At 41.7% G+C, this 16417-nt stretch overlaps 1 protein-coding gene and 1 non-coding gene across 2 annotated transcripts; both read right to left on the reverse strand.

The window, feature by feature from the left end:
• Positions 1-5546: 5546 nt before the first annotated feature.
• Positions 5547-16252, reverse strand: ankrd16 (ankyrin repeat domain 16). Its single transcript, XM_012867700.3, has 7 exons — positions 15650-16252; positions 13814-14034; positions 13658-13700; positions 13071-13179; positions 9745-9906; positions 6260-6338; positions 5547-6149 (listed from the first exon to the last, which is right to left on the reverse strand). The coding sequence occupies exons 1-7, from the start codon at positions 15979-15981 to the stop codon at positions 5971-5973; spliced, it is 1125 nt and encodes a 374-aa protein (XP_012723154.2). The 5' UTR covers positions 15982-16252; the 3' UTR covers positions 5547-5970.
• On the reverse strand, positions 15466-15553 carry trnay-gua. Its single transcript is given in 2 exon segments — positions 15466-15501; positions 15517-15553. It is a non-coding gene; the product is annotated as a tRNA-Tyr (tRNA).
• Positions 16253-16417: the final 165 nt, after the last annotated feature.

Consider the following 16417-nt stretch of genomic DNA (forward strand, 5'->3'; position numbering starts at 1 on the left):
ATATTTTGGAGTCCATAATTCTCTAGAAAGACGAATGACCCACTGGTGGATAAACATTTATATCTTTTAAAACCTGTGCAGGGGAATTTTCGTGAACTTTTTACCTCACTGGTTTAAATCCTACTTAAAGGACAGGGACTTTTTTTGTATCAGTAGGTAACTTTACATCAGAGATGACAAAAATCACACGTGGGGTTCCCCAAGGGTCCATCCTGGGTCCCCTCCTCTTCAATATCTACATGCTCCCTCTAGCTCAGATAATAAAAAATAACAACATCAGCTACCATAACTATGCAGACGACACACAGCTTTACATCACCATGTCACCAGGTGACTATAAACCAGTTCAAGCACTGAGTAAATGCCTAGAAGAAATCAATGCCTGGATGTGCCAAAAATTTCTTCAGTTGAATAAAAACAAAACAGAAGTAATAATTTTTGGACCAATAGAGGAGAGATCAAAAGTTAGCACACAGCTTCAGTCACTTAAACTAAAAACCACTAATCAGGCCCGAAATCTGGGAGTAGTGATGGACTCAGACCTGAACCTTCAAAAGCATCTAAAGACAATTACAAGGTCGGCTTTTTATCACCTGAGGAACATTTCCAGATTTAAGGACTGATGTCTCAGCAGGAACTGGAAAAACTAATCCATGCGTTTATTTTTAGTAGAATTGATTACTGCAACGGTGTTTTTACAGGTCTGCCTAAAAAGTGGATCAGACAGCTGCAGCTGATCCAGAACGCTGCTGCCCGCGTCCTCACCAAGACTAAGAAAGTAGAGCACATAACCCCAGCTCTAAAGTCCTTACACTGGCTCCCTGTATCTCAGATAATAGACTTTAAAATAATTCTGTTAGTCTATAAATCCCTGAATGGCTTAGCACCTAAATACATCACAGACTTGTTATCAGTTTATCAACCATCCAGACCACTCAGGTCTTCTGGCTCCAGCCTGCTCTGCATACCTAGAACCAGAACCAAACATGGAGAAGCAGCATTTAGTTCCTATGCTCCAATTATCTGGAACAAACTTCCAGAAAACTGTAAAAGTGCGGAAAGCCTGAGTTCCTTTAAATCGAGATTAAAAACACATTTGTTTAGAATTGCCTTTGAATGTTCAAGTTAAAATGTTTTACTGTTTTCAAATGTTCTTTTTTGTTTCTACACTATCCCTACTTGCTTTTATTCTGTTTTATTTTCCTATATTTTAATCATGTAAAGCACTTTGCATTGTCTTTGTACTGAATTGTGCTATATAAATAAATTTGCCTTGCCTTGCCTCATTTCAAACTTAGCTGTAAAACCCGTGTGATCAAAGAAATAGACAAAAAAAATAATCAAATGTAAAAGACGGCCATCTCTTAGAATTTAAAGGTGTTACTTTACATGTTAATTGTTACATCCTATGACAGTAAATTTTGAGAAAGATGGAAAAATGGGAAGAGGAAAATGGCAAGCCTACAAGAGAGTGGCTGAATAAGAAGACTCAGTGAGTGGCAACGGCGCAGTCAGAGTCCAGATCTTGACCTTTATGAAATGTTGAGATGGGTCATTAAGTGCTGTGCAGAAGCAAATGCCTGCAAAACCTAATAATCTGAAGCAAAGCTGCAAAGAGAAGTGAGCCAATATGATTGTAAATGTAAATTATAGTGTTGTAAAGACAAAACAATTACTTAAAGTTAACGGTTGAATGAGTTGTTGAATCATTACAGTGTTAATGTTTTTCACAATGTCCCACTTTGGCTATATCTTTGCTTAATTGATTAAAAAAAAAAAACAGCAGAATCTCAGTATGTTTTAGAAAATTCAAGATTAGAACTAAAGACATTTGGAACCTGGCTGGGGTTTGATTGTTTTTCTTATGTTCTGACACTATGTGTAACTAAAGAACCCATAGATGGTGTGTCTTTGCACAATGCCCGTTACATTTTTGCAGTTCTTTAAGAGAAAACCATCTGCACCACTCAAAACCATCAATAGAGATGTTTACTGCTTTCATTTTCAACAGAGAAGGAACTCTATACCAAGAAGTTGGGGCCGATTAGTGAAATTGGGTTTAGCTACACTACTGGCCTACTTAAACCACATTCAGGGTCGATACACCTGTCAGGTGAACAACTACAGATAACACACGTCTGTCTGGGGAGGGCTACTGAAGAACTTTGGCGTCCGTATTCACTGAATCCCCCTGAGTTGACGCCTTGTAGATTCACCTTTTGATCCCGACAAGCTCCCGGAGTTTTGGGGTACGTCTCTTCCAGCTTTAAGCATCTAAAGACGGAAATGTTTCCCCATTGTGTGGTAAAACTAGCTTAAGCTGAGACAAGTTGGGTGGAGAGTATCTGTCAGCTACAATCTTAAAGTCTTTCCCCAGACTCTGGACATAAGCCTGGACTTTAACTGGGCCACCATGCTTTGATCTAAACCAGGGGTGTCAAACTCATTTTGGTTGAGGGGCCGCATACATCTTTATCTGATCTCAAGAGGGCCACACGAGTAAACTCATTGCAAGATTAAATAGAACTAATAAATGTGGACTTTTTGTTGATTTTTATATTAAATTAATTTCACTTTTACACAATATATTGTGAATAACCTCAGCATTTTTAAGAAAAGTATGTGCAATTTCAACAATACTTTTACTCAGTTAAACATTTACTTGTGCATTATGCATAAGAACTGATCACAGTGATTGTACAATGTTGAAAAACATTTATTCACATTTTTTGGAACTTAAAAACACTGTCCTGCATGACAAAATACATCAAACAGATAAAAATTAAGAAATGATTTACATTTTTCCTCACCTGAAGCTTAATCTGCTAATTAAAACACAGCGCCCCTCGTGGACAATATAGGAACTGCATATTTTCAATTAAACGAAGTACATGTTTTTTTCAATAATTGTTTTATCATTCTTTTCCTTTTATCTCCTCTTTCTTTCACCTTTTGTTTGTTTTCTTCTTGTTCTTCCTTTACTCTCCTACCTTCCCCACATGAATCATAATAAAACTATTCAAATTCATAAATCAAGCGGAGCACTATACTGCTCCACTTGTGAAAGTCAAATCTGATGAGCTCTTTTTTTTTATATAATGATAATGCATATGGCCACAGGGCCGGACTAAATTGTTCGGCGGGCCGGATCCGGCCCGCGGGCCGTATGTTTGACACCCCTGATCTAAACCATTCCCCTGTAGCTCTGGCTGTATGTTTACAGCCATTGTTTTACTGAAAGGTGAACATCCACCCCAGCCTACTGATGCCTCTAAAAGGTTTTCTTCCATGGCTGCACTGTATTCAGCTCCATCTTTCCATTAACTTTGACCAGCTTCCTTGTCGCTGCTGGGGAAAAACATCCCCACAGCATGATTCTGCCACCACCATGTTTTACCATCAGATAAGAATTCCTTTAATGTCCCGCAATGGGGAAATTCGGGTGTGACAGTGGTAAACACACACAATTATTAGTGATAATGAAAGGAAAAAAAGAAGACTACAAGAAAAGTAAACTGTCCTGTAATATTCTGGTTTCTGTTCGGGTTTTATTTTTGAGTCCATTTTACTCTCCTGCTTTAGGTTCTCTGCTTTCTTTGAGTTTTTGTCCTGTCTGGGTTTTTATTTTACTGTTAGGTTATCTGGTTTTGTCATCTGTTTTAGTCTAAGCTCTATTTTCTGTTTTAGGTTTTTTCTTTAGAGTGATTTTGTTTCTTTGTAAGTTGTGTGTGTAGTTTGTTTCTGTCCTCTTGTCTTGTCAGCTTTTTAGATTTGTCTGTTCTTGTTTTGAGCCTCAGCACTGATGTCTGGTCTAATTACCCACTCTGCACACCTGCCTTACTCCACCCCTGTTGCAATCATCTCTGACCGGTTTCACCTGCTTCCACCTCCATATAAACAGTTGAGACCAGACATCAGTGCCAGGTCGTCTGAGTATGGGTGAGTCTCCTCCTGCAAGTTTCTGTTTATTGGTTTACTTTTGGATTTTTGACCCCTTGTCTCCAGTTATCTGAGCCATCCTGTTCCTGTCGGTTCCTGTTCTGCCTGCCCCGTTAGTCTGTTTATTTTGGTGCCGTCTTTTGGTTGTGAGGTCTTTTTTGGTTTTTGCCTCAGTCTTTGATTTTTGTTAATAAAGAACCTGATCTGAACCTCTGCTGGTCTGGCTGAATTCTGGGTCCGTTTCCTCTGATCATTACACTGTCCAATCTAAAGATGGCTCTAGAGAAAAAAACACCAAGAGTAGAATATAAAGGGAAATATTTACTTAGACTAAATATTGACCAAAGCCAAAACAAAGTCTCTTCTCAATGATGTTTCCTGTCCAGGACGATTAATCCGCCACCGTCATGTTTCACGGTAGCAATAGTGTGTTCCGGCTGATGTGCGGCACTATTTTTTTTTTACCATAGCTGTAGTGCGTGGGATGCAGTGACGGACTGGACGGTCTGGCATTTGGGCAGATGCCAGAAGGGCCCCGGGCCCTTATGGGCCGTTTGGGCCAGCCAATCACGAGGCGGCAGGATCGTCGGGTGTGCGCGGCCCCTTTCACCCTGTTCATTGTAGACCTACATTATCTCTCGGCCCACTAATAAGCCAATGCCTCTTGGTTCAGTTTTTATGCATATTAGAGTTCAACACCAATGGGGCTACAAACTTGCGTGATATTTCCGTGCATGTGAAGTTATATCTGTGTGTTGCGGGCTCGTGCACGCGCGTCCCCATGTGGGCCGCGGGTTGGTGAAAATGCCAGGGCCGTTTTTTAATCCCAGTCCGTCACTGGTAGGATGGGTATTGTGGCTGTTTTTTTTTTTTTTGCATTTCTTCTATAAAGAGCAGATTTGTGGAATCCATGACTAATGGCTGAGCTTTCGACAGATTCTCCCATCTCAGATGCAGATTTTTGCAGCTCCCCCAGAGTTACCGCGGGCCTAATGGCTGCGCCTTATAGCTGCTTGTCTCGTCAACGTTCTCCTTATTCGGCCTATCGGTTTAGGCGAGTGGCGATATCTCGCTATGTTGGCAGTTGCGTCTTACTTTTTCCTTTCTCATATAGACTAGAGCTCTGTTAGATGCTCAATGATTGGGATGTTGTTTTCTAACCTAACCCTGCTTTAAACTTCTCCACAGCTTTCTCCTTGACTTGTTTTCTAGGTCCCTTGGTCTCTATGATGCTGTTTGTTCCCTAACATGCGTCTGTGGATCTTCACTGACCAGCAGCATTGACGCTGAGATTAAATTATCCACATATGAACTGTATTTACTAATTAGGTGACTTCTACGGGTCTTTTTTTTGTTTTTGTTTGCGCAGGACTTTTTTTGGGGGCAGTATCATGGTAAAGGAGCCTAAATACAAAATACCCATTTCTTAGGTTTCTTTTTGCAGAACATATCGAAAACCATGTATAATTCTCCTTCCACTTCCTCATTGTTTACCACTTTGTGTTAGCTGATCACATGACATCTCAATAAACATGCATAGCAGATGACAACACATGACAAAACGTGCAAAAGTTCCAGGTGTACGAATACTTTTAACATATCTCTGTTTATTTTTTTAATCCGGAAAGTGCAAACAAAGATGTTGCTTTTTTTAAATTAAAGATTTATTAAACACATTTTTTACAAATAGCCCACACAGCCATCTGGCAGAGCAAAAGAAATAATAATAATAAACCCTCCCAGAGCAAACATCTTGGTAAATATTTTTTATCATGTTTCTGGATTCTGAGGAACTCCACAGACAAAGTAGAAGCTAATGATAACATCAAAATGTTGACACATAAGGGAGGTGAGTTTATCTTTACCATGCTGAAACTGAAACCTAACCACACAGGATCTGCTCACTTGTTTTCTTTGAGTTTTAATGAATTCTGCAAAAATGGTTTTAGGTGAGCTTCCGTCTCTAAAGCGTCATCGCCTCTTCGCTCTCAAAGGGACTATGAAGTCCCGGTTGTGAACGTGTGTTTGTTTTCACAAAGATCCTCTGTCTGCTGTTTCTGCGGTGCCACGTTCAAACGTCCGCACGACCTCCTGCTTCATCGCCAGCTGACGCGCCGTCGTACCAGATGCATCCTCGCAGTCCTGCAGCCCAAGCAGCAGGAGCGTCCCGACTGCTTCCGCGTGCTGCCCAATGGAGGCCATGTGGAGAGCTTACAGGGGAAGGAGACAATAAGAGAACGTGGAGTAGACGTTGCCGTTCACCGCGTTACACTTTGGCCGAATGCGAATGACAGCACATGAAGTGTGACATACTGCTTACCAGTGCGTCCCTTTTTGTCCCGAGCGTGAAGATCCGCTCCAAGTTCCACCAACGTTTTTATTAAGGTAGTGTGGCCCTCCTTAAAAACACACAGATTTGTTATTTTAGGACTGTGGTGTTCCCAACACCAAATCACCTGACCTCTGCGTTTTTTTTTCAGGCATTTGTAAAGATTTTAAACATTTCTTTCCTTCTCAGGCTTACATATTTTTGAAGTCTAAAGGTTGCTGTGGAACATTTTTCCCCCAGAGCCAGAAGAATATGGCTAATAACGGCTGACTAAACAACTCTAACTTAATCTAACACCACACCATGCTCAAATCCCCTAACCACCACAATAGCGATTGCATTATGTGTTTAAAGTCAAAGATATCTTTGGCTTGTTTAGAATACATATGAATTGGTCTGTGATCCACGACAATAACCGTCCTAAACCGTAGCAATCTGTCTCCAGACAGGGGAATTTGAAAGTCTTTCCACAAATGTTCTACTGAGATTTAGGTCTGGACTTTGACTGGTCCACTCTAACACAACCTTGACCATACAAATGAATACAGGTGCTGGTCATATGATTAGAATATCATGGAAAAGGTAGATTTCTTTTTTCAGTAATTCCATTCAAAAAAGTTAAACTTGTTTATTATATGTATTTATTACAAACAGACAGATGTATATCAAGTGTTTATGTCTTTTAATTTTGATGAATATAACTGACCACAAATGAAATCCCCAAATTCAGTGTCTCAGAGAAGTTGAACATGGTGAAAAGGTCCAGCATTGAAGACACCTGGTGCACACAGTCTAATCAGCTAATTAACTCAAAACAGCAGCAAAGGCCTTTAATATACAAGTTTCTCTTTTTAATGGAATTACTGGAGAAAAAAAAAATCTAAATTTTCATAATAATATTATATCACCAGCACCTGGATGTAGCAGAGCCTTAAAGCTCAGGCTGTAACTTTAGGCTCCTCGCCTAGCTGGAAGGATGACCTTTGTCCCGGTTTTAATTCTTTTAAAACCTTTAATAGTTTCTTTTTTCCTCCAGGATCACCCTGTACTTCACCATCAACTCTGACCAGCTTCTTCTGTCCCTGCTGAAGAAACGCATCCCTACAGCATGCGACTGCAACCGTTGCTTGCAACCGTAGCTTTACAAAATCTGAAAAAGTTCAAAGTGCAGGAGCCTTTTACAAGACACTGTGTAGTAAAGATTAACTGTCCTCTCAACAGGACCTAACCTCAAAACAGTCCAAACCATCCCTTTAACCTCCGTCATAACTGTTGCATGTGTGAAGAGGGAATTCCTCTAACGAAATTTAAGACAACTCAAATTTTACAGGACATCTGAATTTGTATGAAAATTAAAGAGGTTAGGCTCATGTTATAATTACCCAAGAGAAGAGAAACAACGGCAGCTTTATCGTGGATTAATTATTGATGAATTTAGGAATGTACCACTCAATAAGCCAGGGGCTGCAGCACTAACCTGACTCTCCCCAGATGGATGTAGTTCCGCTGAGCTCCACACATCCATCTAGACTCGCTGCCATTGGGAGAGATTTCAGTACCACATAAAACGGATGAGCCAATCAGGATCACTGGGCGACATTTTTGTAGGTGTGACGTATCAGAGAAGCGACTGTTTGAATTCAGACAACAATGGCGGCTCACAGCGAGGAAGCAAGCGGCAACAATTGCCCCTTTCCCATTGCCACTGAGAAGCCTGGGGCTTGGCAAATCACGGGTAGCGTTTCCATACACATTTACCCGACTAATTTCATGTACCTGTGCTCTACTATCCTCGGGCTTTTGGTCCCCAGGCCGACCCAGTACTTCTCTGCTTTCTTGGGGCTTGTTTAGGGAGCGGGGTTGCGTTCAGTTAGGAAGACTGTCCGCCACAAGGGTGGAGAAAGGAGATGAGGAGTTTGCAAATCTATCAATTTTATAAACTTAATTTATCGCAAAAAGTTGTTTTAAGATGAGTTTAGGCGAGGACGTACACCTCCAAACTTCATCTGTGCAGTCGGTTCATCAGGATTATGAGGCAATTTTAATTCTGCTCGGACTTGTGATTTCCCGCTGACTGGATCCTGCTTGTCATGGCTGAAAAGTTTACTACGTTAGTGGGGGATATTTGCGCGGAGCAGGCTTGCTTTCCGTGGCAGAGAAAGAGGAGGAGAGAACTGCTCAGCGTTTATAGCCTGGCTTTAACCTACAAAAAATTATTTTGTTGTGATCAAATGTCCGCAAAACTGTACTTAAAAACCATCCTCCTGACAGAGATGGATAGCTCTCCCGCTCGTTAGTATGTGTGTCTGGCATTCATGGGAAGAACATTCAATGTGCCTTATAATCCGGTAATTCTTTAAAAGAACACCGACATCGGTCATTTACCGACATCGCGCTATATCCATGATGGCAGCTGTTCTGTTTTGGTTTTCCCTGCGTCGCTCTCATAAGCGTCACAGGTTGGTGGTTGAAGTAGTGTGAAAGTAAAGATGACAGACAAGTGGTTTATCCAATCATATGCAAGGATTTTTGATAAGGCCCCTCCTTCTGAAATACATCTCCAATGGAGCAATCCCAGATGGATGTGTGGAGCTCTGCGGGAACGAAACCCATCTGGCGAGAGTCAGGTTACTGAAGCAGAGCATTTTACCCCCGATCAGCCCCCATCTGTGACTGACAAGTTTAAATGCTTGAAAAAACACAAGGTTTGTTTTCCTGTGCACTGAACACAACAAAATGAAGACATTTGATAATTTTAGATTCGTAAATGCACCAACAAACAACATGTCCAGTATGCACTTTAGTCTGAATGTTAAAGTTAAAATGTTCTGACCTGCTTTGATGGATAAATGTGGGTAATGTCGTAAATCCTTCAATCCTTCATGTCCAGGGAAGAACATGAGTGGCTCAAGAATTCATTCTCTTTAGTGAGCAGGTTAAAATAAAGGCATGCTTCTAGATTTACCGTTAACTCTAAAGTGAAAGAAATCAACCGACTTGTGATGGAACAGTTTTGAATGTTTTCAAAAACCTCGTTATGTTTTTGTTTGGTCACAGACTCATTATTAAATGAAGTTCCTATTTGCAGTTACACGTGGCAATGCAACGACACTAAGAGGAAGTACGAGGTCAACTGTGGACAGCCAAGGAACAAAGCCATAACTCAAACCTCAGTCGGTGCTCGTTTACAGCAGCTACAATCTAAAGCAGAACTAAACATGCTAACAACACACTTCCACACCTCCACTTAGCGCGGTGATGCTACTCTTTATTGTTTTCATATCAGTGTTTATTCTATAGCCTGTCGCTGACTCGGGTTTCGCAGAAAACGAAACAAGGAGAACACTGTCCTGCTTGATTTGATACCAACACTAAATTCTCAGTTTTACCTACTTTCTTCATGCTCCATTTTTTTTCTAGAAATTGCACTCAAGTGTTAAAGTGCAAGAACCTAAATTTGACAACTGCTGACTGACCTTTGCAGCATAATGCAGGGCAGTGAGTTGGATAGCAGTGCCTCTCTGGTTGATGTCCACACCCAGGTCCTGGACCAGAAAACGAAGGGCCTCCTCCTGGCCAGTGACAGCCACCTGGTGTACTGGCTGAGCCCCGAGTGTATCTGCTGCCACTGGAGATGCCTGCCAGACACAGTTCAGGGCAAACATATATTTATAGTGATTAGTGGAGTGACAATATATTTAATAAAACTATACTGTCAAATGTTATCCAGGTGCATTATTTTCTAAGCACTTAATTTGTGCTGCGGACAAGAAGTCGTTTAATTGTCACACTCTGGCTGTTGTGAAATCAAACGAGAGCAAGAACAGCTCTCAAACAAACAAACAAGAACGGTAAGACTCTATGGCTGAAGCCACAAGAAATGTGAGAAGCTGCAGGCTTACTTGGTAAGAAACTGCCCTTTCACAGCAGGGTGTCACTGCTAATCCAGCCCCCCCCCACCCCCTTCAATTTTCTCTTTTACATGGGCCCTCGTGAAGAGGAAGTCTACACTGGAGAGGCCGCACCATGTGCAGGCTGGTCCCAGAAATGTACAACCTGCCCTCTTCAACATCGGAACCTAAGCAGCCGACTGCCATGGACGCAGTCTGTTTGTAATCTTTCCTCAGATTTTGCAAGAGAAATGCTAACCTGAAAGTGGCTCCCGCTGCAAACTATGAAGAGGCCCTCACAGGAACCCTAAGGAAGCCCTTCAGACCCCCCCCCCCTCTTCTTAAACAGGCCAAGCACAGACCCGGGGAGGCCGGGATTCACAAGAACTGAGACCAGCTGCTTCCTCACCCCTTGCCCAGAGAACCAGGTTCACCCTGAACCAATTTTTTCCAACCGGATTGCCCAAAGTCAACCCAACGGTTAAAGAGGCAGAGGTTTGGCAGGAATGGTAGGGAAAGTCGGGATGGGAATAATCATTTAAAATGGTTTACTTTTAATGTGTTTTACTGTGTTTTGGATAAGCTACCCTTTAGCGACCTTTGAAACAATGCTATGCTGCTGTGTCTTGAGTATCTTTTACAGTTATGACAAACTTTATTTCCATAAAGGTTTTGTACACAGATGGGAAATTTTTGTTCGTCTTTTCCGGTTCGCTCATTACAACAAAATATAGCTTAAAAGTCTTTTTAAATGAACCCCGGATGTCCGCTAGCATTAGCCGCTATTAGCTTCGTTAATAGCCTGCTAATATCCTAATTAAACATGACTTGTTTAAATGTAATGTTTGTTAAACATGACTTGTTTAAATGTAATGTTTGTTTTCATAAGGCCCGTTTACACTACACCTAAAAACCGAGCCATGCCGAGACCAGTCCGAGCTTGGATCAGTTACCCAAGACAAGCCGACCCGTTTACACACAAAGCTTATCTCGGTTCCTTGGTTGCTCCTCGCCTCCTAGTGGCGATCTGCGGTACTACCGCTCTCTGGGATTGAAGGCAGAAGCAGCAAAACAAAACAGCGGCGCCCGTAACATTCAGGAAGTTATGCTTGATATTGTGACAGGGCCAGAAAACAAAAACCAGGCCGAGACCTGCACAGGAACTGGTCTGCAGTTAGCGCGGTTATGTTTTGCGCCGTCCGGTTCAGTCTGCTGACCGTTTACACACAAGAGTTATCTCAGTTACCGAGCTCGGACTGGTCTCGGCTCGGTTAAAAAAGTGTAGTGTAAACGGGCCTATATAGATCCAGCGTGGTCCAAAAGTCCTAATAGGGAACATTAATATTAATTTCATGGTGTTTTGTGTAACTAAGATTAAACCACCAAGGTAATAGCCACAGGACCCATTGTCCGCTTACAGCGCCCTCTAGCTTCCTAAGTTACCGATTTGAGTCTTAATTATTTCCAGGAGAAATAATTACCTCAATAAAAATCAAGTATCCTAAATGTGAATGATTTTTATCATTCTTTAAAATGTTATTTCCTTAAATAATGTTTTTGTCTAACTCAGAATTTGCACTGTGATTGGGTTGAACACTTATCAACGATTGTTCTGAAATTAGTCAAGCTGATTTAACCTCATTCCATATTCTTTAAGATGAACTTTGGTTCTCTTAGATCTGCATTGAAACCAAGATTTGTATGAGGATGGTTTTCAACTATTACTTTTGGTCTTTTGTGTGTACATAGTTCCTTTAATCTTAATGTTGCTTAGTAGTTTAGTTAAGTTTCACCTACCTAGTAGAGAGGATTGGTTGATTGAAATATAGTGTTGATTCAGATAAACAACATTCTATAACGGTGTTTTACTGGATGTGTATTTTATTTCTGTTAATAAATTCTTGAACTTGAAGAAAAGTTGTCACTCCTTTATTCCGTATGTGTGCAGAGTTTGCTGTTAAAAGAACGCCTGTGGTCGAATCATTCCTTTAAACAATTGTCCTAATATCAGCTGTTAGGGCTGATATTCACCAGACAAACAGACCAAGAGTTATTTATTAAACATTGAATAACTTAAACTTGTTTAATTATGTTTGCTGTTTTTCGGGAAGGGCTGAAAATTATGGGGGGTTTGGGGGGTGGTAAATATACTACCGATGTATTACCCTTCAGTGGCCTTAATGCCTCTGATAAAACTTCCTATGGGTGACGGGTACACTGTGTGATAAAGGCGGCAATTGATTCTTCTCAACTGATAAAAGCCACCACAGAACTCCAGATGTGTGTTCCCCTTGTGTGAAGGTTATCCCTTCATGCTCCAGATGTCTTAAGAGAATTAAGATGTCAAGATATCCCTTTGACGTTTATGCCTTCCCTTGAGGCATTTGCCGCTCTCTGCAGATCTTATTTTAGTGGACGTTTCCGCAAAAAAAAAAAATCGGCCTATGTTCAACAGCTGGTAGCATTTGCAAAATACAACTCCAACTACAGTTTGATCTCACAGGAGGCAATTTTACACATATTTTAAAGGTCTAAGTCTAAAGTTTTAAAAGTCTATTCAACGTTTAGAGATAAATGTTCTCGCTGTGTTTTCATCCAACCATGCACAGACTCTACCTTCCTACTTCGTGATCACTCTAGACACGCACAGATCTGTTACAAAAATGGGGATGTGCTGGACTGGTCCAAAAACGACAGGACACATCCCATCCTCAGAAGGGAACGTGTCAGTGTTCCTGTTGCGAGGACAAAACCTCATGGACCAGGTCCTAGAGTGTACTGAGCCACGACAGACGAGGTGAACAGAAACGACCAGTGGCGAAAACGGCAGCAAACCTAACACCGGAGTCTTGTGAAAGAGCAGAGAATTGACATTGGCTGACATTGCATTGCATGCCGAGACTTTGTTCCACCTGGTGTTTTTCCAGAAGCAGCTTGGCCACGCGGAGGTGTCCATTCCTGACAGCGTCCATGAAAGGCGTGACCCCACAGCTGTCGGTGCCGTTTGGGCTGTAGCTACACCTGGAAGAGAAGCCGCAGAGTTACACATCAGTCAGACCGGCTTTCTAGGCCCGTAGTCTCACTATGAATAACTCTAAAATAATGAGCCGATTTCTTGCAAAAGTATTCACACCTTTGTAAACCTTTTCTCAACGTTGCAGTCCGAGACTGTCTATGGTTTTATTGGGATTTCATGTGGTAGACTAACACAAAGTACTGCATTTTTTTTTTTTTTTGTGGAATGAAAATGATACATAGTTGATCTAAAAAGCATCCCCCACATCATGATGCAGCTACTACCATGTTTCCCAGTGGGGATTTAGGTGTCATTTAACCTGAGCACCTCTCTCCACATGTCTGCCGATTCTTCGTATGTCGGCTGTCCCATGAATATTTGTGCAAGGCTCAGGCTTTGAGCAGCACCACCGATGGAACCTTCCCAAGCTTGATGCGCCACATGCCGCATGAGTTGTTTTTAAAGGCAACATGTCACTCTTACCTCTCCAGCAAGATGCTAACAACCTCCTCACAGCCGTGCATAGCTGGAGTAAGAACAGACAAGACGTTAGTAATCTGGTAGATCACGAGAACGCTGTGTTCAGTCATGACATCGCGATTCCACAAGAGGGAATCGACTGATACAAGGATGCATCACCTGCAGTGTGCAGCGGGGTTCGGCCCGTCTTGCTCTCAGTGGTCCAAATGTGCGGCGCGGCACGGAGCAGGTGCTCCACGACCAAAGGATCGCCCTCCCTGCAGGCTATGTGGAAGGAGTTCCAGCCGTCCTTGTTTCTCAGCGCGGGGTCCGCGCCGTGGGACAGCAGCCTCTTAATCACGTCCAGGTTCGTTCGAGTGCACGCCATCATGAGGGGAGTCCTGGGAGAGAAGACCAAAACCTGTGCTCACTAAAGTCAAGTACTCAAGCTGGTCTACAAGTAGGCACAGAGCAATAACCCTCATATCGGAAATACCAGAGTGTGGGGTGCGCTGGGGAAAAATTAACATTTGTTCAAGACTTTTATCTAATCATACAAAAATGGCCAAATCCACTGTACAGCTGAAAGGCCCTGGGATCAAATGTCTGCTGCATCTTTCTCTGATTCTCTGACAGGTTTGCAGGTGGCCACGTGCATTCTGTGGACTTTCTCTGGGCACACTGGTTTTCTCCCACAGGTAAAAAAAACAACAACAAAAAAAAAAAATCCTTATTTTTTCACATTCGTAAGTTGTCCTTAAAAACCCTTTTGAACATGCTAATACAATCTGAACTTTTTTCACATTTTCTCCAATTAAGACTGCAAACTGCACTTTGTTTCATTGGGATTTTTGTTGTTCAAAAGTAGCGCATTATTTTTAAGTGGAAGGTAAATGATTCATGGTTTTGAAATATTTTCACAAATAAAAATCGGAAAGAACTCTGACAGCCTGAAATACAACAGTCTTATCGTGTGTTTTTTAAATGTCATAAATATGGTTTAACATCACTCTGAAACTTGGTGGTGTCGGCATCATGCCGCTGAAGTTTCTCAAATGAGGCTGAGGCTCGCCTTTCAGCAAGATCCTACGCATTTGGCCAGAGCTACAATGGAATGATTCAGGTCACAACTTATTCATGTTTTGGAGTGAGTGTGTGAGTGCATTGTTGTTCGTCTTGTTGACAAGCTGTCCGGACCAATATCTCTTGGCCACTGACAAGATCGGTGTTGATTTTGCTAATTAAAACTATAACCAAAATGATGTAATTGGAAGTTTTGGGTTTGAAAACCAAAAAAACTAAAATGCATTTTATTTCAAAAGACTAAGACTAAAACTAAATTAAAACGTGCGCTCAAATTAGTTTTGTTGGCGCTAGACCTCCCATGACCCAGATGAGGATTAAAGAGTCGTTAGCAAAGGAGGGATAGAGGGATAATAGGATTTAGCACCATTTACCACACTGGAGAAAAACGACAACATTATCTGTAATTCCTCTAATGTTTAAACAACTTCTTAATACATTTTTTTCAGCTTCAAGAGAATGAGAATATCAGTCAAGCTGTAATAAATTATTGAACAGGAAGAATACTTTCTAAAAACGTGTAGAAAAATGTAACATTATGGCCCGAATAATAAATTACACAAATTATAGTGATACATCCGTGCTTAAGACAAAATCCAAAAAGTGTTTTTAAGACACATTTACTGACATGGAAGAAAAAGTCACTCCTTCGAGCCGGATTCGAACCAGCGACCTAAGGATATCAGCTTAATACCGCTACAGTCCTCCGCTGTAAGACACATTTACTGACATCGAAAAAAAAAAGCCACTCCTTCGAGCCGGATTCGAACCAGCGACCTAAGGATATCAGCTTTACACCGCTACAGTCCTCCGCTCTACCAACTGAGCTATCGAAGGGCGCTGAAAGCGTAGCCCACCATTGGCTGCTTTAGGCCACGTCAGACGTACTACGTCATATTGTTCCATTTACTCCCTCCCCCAACCGCTGCTTACCAGTCTGCCCTCTTCAGGCTGTTTACGTCAGCGCCTTCCTTGAGCAGGTAGCTGACACAGTTCTCATGGCCCATGGAGGCAGCCTCGTGCAGCGGTCTCTTATAGTCGTTGTTGTACACTTCCACGTCTGCGCCTAGTTGCTTTATTAAGAACTCCATAATGTCCAAGTGTCCGTGTCTAGCCGCGTAATGCAGCAGAGTGTCTCCCGAGCGTCCGAAGTGTTTGCTGCTGATAGAAGCTGCAGAGCCCCATGATGCGATCTGTTTCTGCAGACAAATCAACCGTCCCTCCTGGGTTAGCTTCACGAGCAGTTTGAAACCAGTTTCATCCATGCTGCTTTATTACACAAAATTAACTAAACTCATGGGAAACAAAGACATATTGACGAAGTATTTACTGAGAGGCTTTCTCAGAGGCTGGAAAACTAGATGGCCGAGCATGGATGTTTGAGGAGAACGTTCAGAGCCGAACTTTCGCGCCTTCCAACTTCATATGAACTAAACTTTCAAAGTTAAAAACAGAACTTAATTTGAAGCAGATGAATAGAAAACTTAGTTTAGAATACGTTTACAGAAATTGCAAAACATCAAAGCTTTTTTTAAAATGTTTTGCTATAATAGCTAGCGCTACAAAATCTAACACCTTTTAACAAATTATTACAGAAATACAACAAACAAGCTCAGCAACAGCTGAGAGATAAAGAGCCAATAAAATAAAAAGAACCCAACAAAGTAAGTCCAACTCTTCCAGAACGATACAACGCGTCTG

This window comes from Fundulus heteroclitus, chromosome 17 (genome assembly GCF_011125445.2).
Source record: "Fundulus heteroclitus isolate FHET01 chromosome 17, MU-UCD_Fhet_4.1, whole genome shotgun sequence".
NCBI lineage: Eukaryota > Metazoa > Chordata > Actinopteri > Cyprinodontiformes > Fundulidae > Fundulus > Fundulus heteroclitus.

Bases quoted from the DNA above. Each gene is read 5' to 3' on its own strand.
- ankrd16 (XM_012867700.3), bottom strand. From the start codon at position 15,981: ATGGATGAAACTGGTTTCAAACTGCTCGTGAAGCTAACCCAGGAGGGA. The intron at 13,701-13,813 runs GTGATGCATCCT...TTCTTACTCCAG, and splicing joins AACCCCGCTGCACACTGCAG to CTATGCACGGCTGTGAGGAG. The intron at 6,150-6,259 runs GTAAGCAGTATG...TTCCCCTGTAAG, and splicing joins GGACAAAAAGGGACGCACTG to CTCTCCACATGGCCTCCATT.